At 40.4% G+C, this 12,136-nt stretch overlaps 1 protein-coding gene across 1 annotated transcript in view; it reads left to right on the top strand.

Moving 5' to 3' along the window:
- The first annotated feature begins 8,382 nt into the window (after positions 1 to 8,382).
- Positions 8,383 to 12,136, top strand: part of ALDH1L2 (aldehyde dehydrogenase 1 family member L2) — a 70,107-nt gene continuing 66,353 nt past the window's right edge. The window contains exon 1 of the mRNA XM_078449529.2: positions 8,383 to 8,542. Coding sequence (XP_078305655.1) covers positions 8,495 to 8,542 — 48 coding nt within the window. The 5' untranslated portion in view covers positions 8,383 to 8,494. The remainder of the gene's footprint in view (positions 8,543 to 12,136) is intronic.

The following is a 12,136-nucleotide window of genomic DNA, read 5'->3' as shown; positions in this document are numbered from 1 at the left end:
AATTATCACTTCATAGTATGGAACACAAGACTTCTTCAAATCTGCCCTTTGATTATTCTCTAAATTTTCTGCCTCAACTACTCCCTAATTTACACCCACTCTGCTCTGCTGAGATGCCAAACCATGTGCAGTTTTTCAAACAGGTCCTGCTACTTACAGTGTACGTAAAGGACTCAAAATGCTTCTTGGCACATTGTAAATGCAAACTAAGTGGTACGATGATCTTTACTACCACTCCTGATCCCTGCTTTACTCTTTTTTCCCACTAATCATTACAAATATCTTCTTCTTCTCATTGAAGGAATACTCAGCAAGGTAGGCCATATGCTAGGCCATAAAACAAGTCTCAATGCAATTAAATGGACTGAAATTTTATGGTTATATTCTCTGAGTGCAATGGAATTATATTAGAAATCAATAACAAAAAAAAAATCTCAACGTATCTGGAAAATCCCCAATGAGCACAAATCTCTAGGGCATTGTGCCGAATGAAGAAAATCTACAAAGTTGTACAGTATGTGATTCCATTTATTTGACAGCCTTGAAAAGATAAAACTACAGTGATTGAGAACAGAGCAGAGATTATCAGTGTTAAGGGGTGGTTGGTAGCCAAGACTACAAAGGAACAGGGCAGTTTTAGGGTGAGGAATGGAACTCTTCTGCATCCTGATTGTAATGTTACTTATATGAATCTTCACATAGGTTAAAACTCATAGAACTGTACAGCAAAAGTGAAATCAATTTTACTGTATGTTTATTTTAAAACATGTAGTGGTGGAATTAGCCATCATGTGCATTAGGCTTCAGGATTCAAATGATGTCAGGTCTTAGATTCTCACTATTTCTTTTCTGTCTCTTCCACAACGTTTGCTACCGTCTTTAGGTTCTGTACGGTAGCCTGTTTTGCTTGTTTGTTTTGTTTTTCAGATTCCATATATAAGCGAAATCATCTGGTATTTGTCTTTCTCTGTCTGACTTAGTTCACATAGCATAATACCCTCCAGGTCCATCCATGTTGTCACAAGTAGCAAGATCTTATTCTTTTTTATGGCCAAGTAATACTCCTCTGTATGTGTGTGTATACCACTTCTTTATCCATTAATCTATTAATAGATACTTGAATTGTTCCCATGTCTTACCTCTTATAAATAACGCTGCATAAGAGTGCATACATCTTTTTGAATGGTGTTTTTGTTTTCTTTGGGCAAATACCCAGTGGTATAATTACTAGATCATATGATATTTGTATCTTTAATTTCTTGAGGAATCTCCATATTGTTTTCCACAGTAGTTGCACCAATTTATATTCCCACCAACAGTGCACAAGGGTTTCCTTTTCTCCACTTGCTATTTCTTGTCTTTTCGATACCAGCCATTCTGACACATGTGAGATGATATCTCATTGTGGTTTTGATTTGCACTCCCCTGCTGATGAATGGTGTTGAGCATCTTTTCATGTGTCTGTTGGCCATCCATATGTCATCTTTGGAGAAATGTCTGTTCATGTACTCTGCCCATTTTATAATTGGATTATTTGGGGTTTCTTTTGGTGTTGAGTTGTATAAGCTCTTTATATACTTTGGATACTAACCCTTTATCAGATATGTCATTTGCAAATATCTTCTCCCATTCAGTAGGTTGTCTTTTTGTTTTGTTGATTGTTTCCTTTGCTGTGCAGAAGCTCTTTATTTTGATGTATTTCAAATAGTTTATTTTTGTTCGTTTCCCTTGCCTCAGAAGACATATCTAGAAACACGTTGCTGCAGTTGATATCAGAGACATTATTGCTGTGCTCTCTTCTAGGATTTTTATGGTTAAAAGTCTCATATTAAGGTCTTTAATCTACTTTGAGCTTATTTTTGTATATGGTATACGAAAGTCATCCAGTTTCATTCTTTTGCACCAGTTAATAAAAAGGCAGTTTTTTCATTCAGATGGCCAACTGATACATGAAAAAATGCTCAACATCACTCATCATCAGGGAAATACAAATCAAAACCACAATGAGATACAACCTCACACCTGTCAGAATGACTAACATTAACAACTCAGGAAACAACAGATGTTGGCAAGGATGTGGAGAAAGAGGATCTCTTTTGCATTGTTGGTGGCAATGCAAGCTGGTGCAGACACTCTGGAAAACAGTATGGAGGTTCCTCAAAAGATCAAAAATAGAACTACCCTACGACCCAGCAATTGCACTATTAGATGTTTAACCAAGGGATACAGGTATGCTGTTTCGAAGGGACACATGCACCCCAATGTTCATAGCAGCATTATCAACAAGAGCCAAAGTATGGAAAGAGCCCAAACGTCCACTGATGGGTGAATGGATAAAGAAGATGTAGTGTATACATATATATGCGTGTGTGTGTGTATGTGTGTGTGTGTTACATGTGAGATATACATATATATATATACACACACACACACACACACACACACACACACACACACACACTGGAGTACTACTCAGCAATCAAAAAGAATGAAATCTTGCCATTTGCAACTATGTGACGGAACTAGAGGGTATTATGCTAAGCCAAATTAGTCAGAGAAAGACAAATATCATATGACTTCACTCATATGAGGACTTTAAGACACAGAACAGATGAACACAAGGGAAGGGAAGCAAAAATAATATAAAAACAGGGAAGGGGACAAAACGTAAGAGACTCTTAAATATGGAGAACAAACAGAGGGTTACTGGAGGAGTTGTTGGAGGGGGGAAGGGCTAAATGGGTAAGGGGCATTAAGCAATCTACCCTGAAATCATTGTTGCACTATGTGCTAACTAACTTGGAAGTAAATTAAAAAAAAAAAAAAGGCAGTCTTTTTTCTACAATGGCTTTTTCATTGTAGATTAATTGACCATACTGGTGTGGGTTTATTTCTGGGCTTTTAATCCTATTTCGTTAATCTGTGTGTCTGTTTTTGTGCCAGTACCATACTGTTTTGATTACTATAGCTTTGTAGTATATCTTGAAATCTGGGATTGTGACACCTCCAATTTTGTTCTTCTTTCTCAAGATTGCTTTGGTTATTTGGGTCTTCTGTCATTCCACACAAATTTTAGGATTATTTGTTCTTATTCTGTGAAAAATACTACTGGTATTTTGATAAGGATTGCATTAAATCTGTATATTGCTTTAGATAGTGTGGACATTTTAACAATATTAATTCTTCCAATCCATTAATATTATATATCTTTCCATTTGTTTGTGTTGTTTTCAATTCCTTTCATCAATATCTTACAGTTTTTAGAGTATAGAGCTTTCACCTCCTTGGTGAAATTTATCCCTAGTTATTTTATTCTTTTTGGTGCAATTATAAGTGGGATTGTTTTCATAATTTATCTTTCTGCAACTTTGTTATTAGTGCATTGAAATGCAACAGATTTCTGTATATTAATTTTGCATGCTGAAACTTTACTGAATTCATTTATCAGTTCTAATAGTTTTTTGATGGAGTCATTAGTGTTTTCTATATATAGTATCATGTCATCTGCAAATAGTGACAGTTTTACTTCTTCCTTACCAATTTGGATGACTTTTATTTCTTTTTCTTGTCTGATTACTACACCTAGGACTCCCAATAGTATGTTGAATGAAAGTGGATGAAAGTGGTGAAAGTAGACATCCTTGTCTTATCCCTGATCTTAGAGGAAAAGCTTGGAGTTTTTCACCATTGACTATAATGTTAGCTGTGGGTTTTTCATAATGACCTTTATTGTACTGAGGTATATTCCCTCTAAACTCACTTTATGGAAAGTTTATCATGAATGGATGGTGTATTTTGTCAAATGCTTTTCCTGCATCTATTGAGATGATTATATGGTTTTTATCCTTCCTCTTGTTAATGTGATACATCACATTGATTGACTTCCAAATATTGAACCACTCTTGCATCCCTCAAATAAATCCTACTTGATCATAATGAATGATTTCTCAAATGTGTTGTTGGATTTGTTTTGCCAGCCTTTTGTTGAGGATTTTAGCATCTATGGTCATCAGAGATATTGGCCTGTAGTTTTCTTTTTTTGTAGTGTCTTTGTCTGGTTTTGGTATTGGGGTAATGCTGGCCTCATAGAACGAATTTGGAAGCTTTCCTTCCTCAAATTCTCTCAAGTTTTTGTTTGAGAGACATAAAAATGAGTTTATTTCATCTTCATTTTTGCTGTGTATAAAAGTCTAGATTAGTAGGGCTTTTCTGTTTGTCAAACTCTAATTACCTCTGATGTAACCATGAGTTATCCAGGGAACTTTATCTTTTATTCTTACAGAAGAAAATATTAGACATCTTTAATATTTCATTATATGTGTGTAGACATAAACTCTACACTTCCTAAAGTTGGGAATTAGAGAATACAACTATGGAACCCCTGCTCAGAAAAAGACACACTCCTTGCCCACCCTTCTCAGTACACATAGATCAGAACAAATAAAATAATTATCAGTATTTGGAAGTTTAAAGAAGCAAGAAGTCTTCTGATTGGAGCATTTAGTCCACTTACATTCAATGTTATTATTGAAAGATATGGGTTTAGAGTCATTGCGATATCTGTAGGTTTCATGCTTGTAGTGATGTCTCTGGTACTTTGTGGTCCTTGCAACATTTCACTCACAGATTCCCCCTTAGGATCTCTTGTAGGGTTCGTTTAGTGGTGATGAATTCTTTCAGTTTTTGTTTGTTTGGGAAAACCTTTATCTCTCCTTCTATTCTGAATGACAGGCTTGCTGCATAAAGGACTCGTGACTGCATATGTTTCCTGTTCATCACATTGAAGACTTCCTCATTCCTTTCTGGCCTGCCAAGTTTCAGTAGATAGGTCTGCTACTACCCTTATGCTTCTACCTTTGTATGCTAAGGCCCGTTTATCACTAGCTGCTTTCAGAATTCTCTCTTTATCCATATATTTTGCCAGTTTCACTATGATATGTTGTGCAGAAGATTGATTCAAGTTACGTCTGAAGGGAGTTCTCTGTGCCTCTTGGATTTCAATGTCTGTTTCCTTCCCCAGATTGGGGAAGTTCTCAGCTATGATTTGTATACCTTCAGCCCCTTTCTCTCTCTTCTTCTTCCAGAATTCCTATGATACAGATATTGTGCCATTTGTTTGCATCACTTAGTTCTCTAATTCTCCCTTCTTGATCCTGGATTTTTTTATCTCTCTTTTTCTCAGCTTCCTCTTTTTCCATAATTTTATCTTCTAATTCACCTATTCTCCCCTCTGCCTCTTCAATCCACACTGTGGCTGCCTCCATTTTATTTTACACCTCACTTATAACATTTTTTAATTCATCATGACTATTCTGTAGCTCCTTGATCTCTGCAGTCTCTTTAATGAAAGATGCTGGGAGAACTGGACAGCAACATGCAAAAGAATGAAACTAAACTTTTCTTACACCATACACAAAAATAAACTCAAAATGGATGAAGGACCTGAATATGAGACAGGAAACCATCAAAACCCTAGAGGAGAAAGCAGGAAAAAACCTCTTTGACCTCAGCCGCAGCAATTTCTTACTCTACAAATCTCCAAAGGCAAGGGAATTAAAAGCAAAAATGAACCACTGGGACCTCATCAAGATAAAAAGCTTCTGCACTGCAAAGGAAACAATCAACAAAACTAAAAGGCAACCAACAGAATGGGAAAAGATACTTGCAAATGACATATCAGATAAAGGGCTAGTATCTAAAATCTATAAAGAACTCACCTAACTCCACACCCGAAAAACAAATAATCCAGTGAAGAAATGGGCAAAAGACACGAATAGACGCTTTTCCAAAGAAGACATCCAGATGGCCAACAGACACATGAAAAGATGCCCAACGTCACTCCTCATCAGGGAAATACAAATCAAAACCACACTGAGATACCACCTCAGGTCACTCAGAGTGGCTAAAATGAACAATTCAGGAGACTATAGGTGCTGGCAAGGATGTGGAGAAACGGGAACCCTCTTGCACTGTTGGTGGGAATGCAAACTGGTGCAGCCGCTCTGGAAAACAGTGTGGAGGTTCCTCAAAAAATTAAAAATAGAACTACCCTATGACCTAGGAATCTACCCAAAGGATATAGGAGTGCTGACGCATAGGGATCCTTGTATCCCAATGTTTACAGCAGCACTTTCAACAATAGCCAAACTATGGAAAGAGCCTAAATGTCCATCAACTGATGAATGGATAAAGAAGATGTGTGGGAATGCAAGCTGGTGCAGCCACTCTAGAAAATAGTATGGAGGTTCCTCAAAAAGTTAAAAATAGAACTACCCTACAACCCAGCAATTGCACTATTAGGCATATATCCATGGGATACAGGTGTGCTGTTTTGAAGGGACACATGCACCCTCATGTTTATAGCAGCACTATCAACAATAGCCAAAGTATGGAAAGAGCCCAAATGTCCACCAATGGATTAATGGATAAAGAAGATGTGGTATATATATACAATGGAGTATTACTTGGCAATCAAAAAGAATGAACTCTTGCCATTTGCAACTACGTGGATGGAACTGGAGGGTATTATGCTAAGTGAAATTAGTCAGCCAGAGAAAGACAAAAATCATATGACTTCACTCATATGAGGACTTTAAGAGACAAAACAGATGAACATAAGGGAAGGGAAACAAAAATAATATGAAAACAGGGAGGGGGACAAAACAGAGGAGACTCATAAATATGGAGAACAAACTGAGGGTTACTGGAGTGGGTGGGGAAGGGGGTATGGGCTTAATGGGTAAGGGGCACTAAGGAATCTACTCCTGAAATCATTGTTGCACTATATGCTAACTAATTTGGATGTAAATTTTAAAAAATAAAAAATAAAAATTTTTAAAAAAGAAGATGTGGTTTATATATACAATGGAATACTCCTTGGCAATGAGAAAGAATGAAATCCTGCCATTTGAAGCAATGTGAATGGAACTGGAGGGTATTATGCTGAGTGAAATAAGCCAGGCAGAGAAAGACAGATACCATATGTTTTCACTCATATGTGCATCTTGAGAAACTTAACAGAAGACAATGGGGGAGAAGAAAGGGGGGGGGGGTAGTTATGGAGAGGGAGGGAGGCAAACCATAAGAAACTCTTAAGGACTGAGAACAAACTAAGGGTAGATGGGGGGATGGGGGAGAGGGGAAAGTGGATGATGGGCAGGGAGGAGGGCACTTGTTGGGATGAGCACTGGGTGTTGTATGGAAACCAATTTGAAAATAAATATATTTAAAAAAGAAAAGAAGCAAGAAGTCACAATGTGCAGTCAGGGAAGTGTGTTGAATTGGAAATGGGTAATTCCCAGAGCAAAACTCTAGATGTTTGCTGCCGTTCTCCAAGCTTTAAAGATGGTTTTTTTCTCTCTCTCCCTCCTTCTTAAACATTCATTCATCCTCTCTTTTAACAAGTACTTTTTGAACTCTGCTTAGTGCTAGATATTGTAAATCTTGATAAATCAGACGTGGACTCAGCTTGCAAGGAACTTCCAGTAGAGAAGATGACAGGCACACAAATAGCAGTGACAGACTGAGATGTCAGAAGAGATGCACAGACAAAAATCTTCCCCAGTTCAGAGGAGTTAAAGATTACTTCGGGGGAATAAGAGGGTTAAGGAAGGAAGGAATCAGGAAAAATGCCTCCCAGAGGCAGAATTTGAGCTGTGCCTTTAAGAAAAGAAGGAATTTGGTCATGCTGAGAAGGTGACAAGCGACAAGTGACAAGCTTTTCTGGGAAGCATTGTCCAGGAAAAAAAGAACCAGCAAGCACCAGAGTTAGGCTAAATTATATATGCAAAGGAGCAGCAAGAAATAAAAATGCCAAATTGCAGATGGCCGTGAATGCCAGGCTAAGGTGTTCCGTTTGAGACAAATGCTTAGCTAAATGAGCATTCCTTCTAGAGAGATGAGGGAAAAGGGTGTGTATCTATGTCTGTCTATCACCTGTTGGGGACCAGCTGTGTGTCAAGCCCTTTGCCAAGTGCTTTATACACAGTCTCTCATTAAATCCTCTCATCAGCTTACAAGATAGGTATCAGGATCCTATATAGCTAGGTGTCCCCACACCTTATCTTTTCCTATCTTTGCCTTCTCAGGACTGTTGTGGGCCTGACTTGGGGTGTCAGGTTGACCATTAATAAGGCAAATCCCTGTGTACCTCGCAGGGTTTGAGTAACTGGAAGGCGATCTCCCAGCTGGTAAGTACCTGGGCCACAACTGGAAGCCATCCCTCCCTCTGGGTACCAGCGTGGCACCGGGATTGCGGCCCAGCGCCTCCCAGCGGCCGGCGCAGGCCCCGCCCAGTCGCAGGCGATTGGCCACCCGAGCCCGGCCAGCTGAGGAGGCGAGGCCGTGCCAGCCGAGGGGGCGGGCCATGGGCTGGTCCCAGGACTGGCGGACCCGGCGAGCAGCTATCCAGGCCCCCGGGCGCTCGGAGGCTACAGGCCGCGCGGCCAGGCTGAGCCCCAGCCGTCGCGCCGCCGCCGGTGCGCTGCCTTCCATCATGCTGTGGCGGGGCAGCCAGGCGCTCCGGCGCTTCTCCACCGGCCGGGTGAGTCTGGTCCCGGGCGAGCGTCCTGGCTCTCTCTCACCGAGGCTGCTTTCCAGACCCCCGGGCGGGCGGGGCGGGAGGGTCGGGAGGGTCGGGCGGCGGGGCTGGGGGTGGGCAGCGATGTTCAGGCTTTGCTAAAAACCAAGACAGCGTTTTTAAAACTAGGAGACTGCGGAGAAGGATCCGGAGAGGGTCTTGAGTATGGCTTGCCAGGCGAGCCATTGTCTTGTCCGGGGAAGGGGCTGAGGATGCGGCTTTTGAACATCTACGGTATGGCTGGGATTGACAGGGTGGGGACAGTCACTTGGCAAGGGGGACAGGGTCAGCTTCCTTTCCTTTTTTCATTTCAATGATGACATCCCTGGTTATGAGATTGAGCTGAAGTACAGGACTGAAACCGTTTCTGGAGGACAGTAGTATTCAAGTCAGCCGCGTGGTCCTGGGCGGCCTGGGAGTTGGGAGCCCTGGCATTGAGGATCCATTCAGATTTGGGCCCTCGGAGCTGGTGGCTGCAGGCTCATTTTTCGCGAGTTGCAGGCGGCAAGATTGCTATGATTACCAGACGCTGCAGAAGCAGCACTCTGGAACATTATTAAACTGTAGCGTTAAGAAACGAGCCGTGGCCCAGCCCCGCGCCTTGGAATTGCATCAGCTCCTCCAGAAATGGAAAGAGAGCAGACACGTTGCATGTGACCCCTGGGAGAGATGCCTCCCTGCATTTAGGCAGACTCTAAACTGTTTAGGGAAGGGAAAAAAAAAAAAAAAAAAGCATGTCATGTACATCATCTCTTCTATAGGAAGTGCATGCTTCCTGGTCTGTGAAAGAATTTGCTTTTCAATTCCTCTTCTTTGCCAAAGCCATATGTGCATGTATACAAATCCAGACGTAAGAAACTTGAAGGCGGAGAGAGTCTTGAATAGCACCAAGAACCAGAACGATGCATACATGGAAAAATCTTTTGTCTCCCAGACGACCCCAAATAATGAGGATTCGTCACTTTACCCCATCCAGTCCTAGTTATTGGGGAGTATTCGCCCTTTTAAAGAATAAGAAAAGAGAAACCTGCCCTTGGAGAGCCTTTGCTTGCTCTGAACTCCTCCTTAGCTTTCTCCCGCCACATGGCACCTGGGGATGTGGATTGGATGGCACCCAGAGCAAGGGCTTGTGCCTGCCTATTTTATTGGCCTCCTCTGTCAACACCTTTCATTGAATTGCCTTTTTTGGAGTGCAGAAGGGAGTCTCAAAGAACGAAAAGATTGCAATAGTGGGGTTTACATAAGATTTCAGTAATAGAAGTTGAACATCCCAGGTGGCAAATGACATGAACAGAAACATGCATGTGGGGAAGCACCAGGCACGGTCAGGGGTCTGGGGTCTGACCATACATGTGAAAGAGCAGCGACATTCGTTTGGGAAGAAGACGGGTTCTTCCATGGCCAAAAGGAAGACATGGAACAAGTGAAGTGTTTGGGGTATTTTACTCCATAGAAAATAGGGATCCATCCTTTGGACGGTATTCTAGTAAGAATTGTTCAAAATCAAGCATGGCTAGTGGGAGCGTAAAAAGGTGCAGCCACTTTGGAAAACTGGCGATTTTTTATAAAGTTAAACATACACCTATAATATGGCCCAGCAATTGCACTCCTAGGTATTTACCCAAGAGAAGTGAAAACTCATGTTCACACAAGTACCTATTTATGAATGTTTACAGAGGCTTTACTCATTATCACCCAAAACTGGAAACAACTTAAATGTCCTTCATCTGGTGACAGGATAAACAGTGGATAAATCCATCCCTACATGGGAATCCTACTCAGAAAAAGAAAGAGGAAGGAACTCCTGGTGTGTACAAAAGCATGGATGAAACTCAGATGTGGGTGCTGAGTGTCAGAAAACGGACTCAAAGGGCTATGTATTATATAATTCTGCTTATGTGACATTCTGGAAAGAGTAGAACTATACAGTGATAGAAAAAAGATCAGTGGTTATTAGGGGCGGGACATGGGGGAAGCATGGACTATAAGAGACTGTCTCTTAAAGGACAGGAAGGAATATTTTGGTGGGGGTGGGGGGTGATGGAACTATTCTTTTTTTAATTTTTTTTTAAATTTATTTTTGCGACAGAGAGAGACAGAGCATGAGCAGGGGAGGGGCAGAGAGAGAGGGAGACACAGAATCGGAAGCAGGCTCCAGGCTCTGAGCTGTCAGCACAGAGCCCAACACGGGGCTTGAACCCACAGACTGTGAGATCATGACCTGAGCCACCCAGGCGGATGGAACCATTCTTTATCTTGATTATAGCAGTGATTAGGTGACTGTGTGTCTGTCAAAACTCCCAGAACTATCCACTGAAAAGGGTGTATTTTACTGCAGGTAAAGTATACCTTCATCTTTAAAAGTGAAAAAAATCACACGGTTTTTTTTTTTGTTTGTTTGGTGTTAAAGCAGAATGAAAAAAAAAAAAAAAGAATGAGAAATTTCTTAGAACCTAGCAAAATCCAATGGAAAACTAGTTTATAACACTTCCTGCTAGAGTCGATTTTTTCCATTCTCGGTCTTAAAGAAGTGGACTCAGAAATATTTAATGATTTTGGCTTAATGATGTGGCTGGATCTTTTTAACTATGGCCACTATCCATAGCAATAAACCCTTTGTCTATAGTTAGTGTCGTGCACTTCCATTATCTTGCCTGGTTCACTGCTCCTTAATTTCTCCCCATGGGGGGGGGATTATTTAGCCTTCATATTATTTGGCACTTTGTAATTTAGCTTCCTCTGCCAGTGTCTGGGATAAGTCTGGCTGGTGGTTCTGGGTTCGTAGCCTGGTTCTGGAACTTGAGATTACTCTATGATCCAATTTAAGAGGTTGGACCCCTCTACTTCTTGGAACCAAGTACTGGTTTATACCCTAATTCTAGCAACCTGGTCCTTGTTTCTGAATTACCTGACCCCCTGCTTTCATGTCAAGTTTGTTTTGAGGACCTTCAAATTCAACTTCAAACCATATTTGGTTGTGTACTGAGCACTTGTTCTAAATCCTGAGGATATAATTATTTAATAAATAATAATAATCATATAATAATAATAATAATAATAGGTAGCATTGACATAGCACTTAGTATGCACCAGACACTGTTATAAATGCTTTACATTTATGCACGCTTAATTTACTTACTATCTCAGTGAGGTAGGTACTATTATTACCCATTTTACAGATAAAGAAACTAAAACTCGGAGAAGTTAAATAACTTTTTTAGAGTCTCACAGCCAAAAAGGATAAAATAATAAACAAGAAATAAACTATCCTTGCTTTCAAAGAGTCCATAGATTAGTGGAACAAATGATTAAACTTGTGGTTAAAGAATAATAATAGACAATATACCAAAAAGGAAATACAAATGGATAGTGCAATATTAAAAGGCACTCAACCAAACCAGTAATCAAGGGGATGCAAATTAGAACAAGATATAAGATTTCACTCATCACATTGGCAAAAATCATAGAAGTTGACAATATTGTGTGTTGGCAGGGGTGAGAAAATAGTTCCTCAAATATTCTAGAAGCCAATTTGATGGTATCCATTAACATTTAAGT

This window comes from Panthera onca, chromosome B4, assembly GCF_046562875.1.
Source record: "Panthera onca isolate mPanOnc1 chromosome B4, mPanOnc1 haplotype 2, whole genome shotgun sequence".
Lineage (NCBI taxonomy): Eukaryota > Metazoa > Chordata > Mammalia > Carnivora > Felidae > Panthera > Panthera onca.
This window is presented reverse-complemented; position numbering and strand designations above follow the sequence as displayed.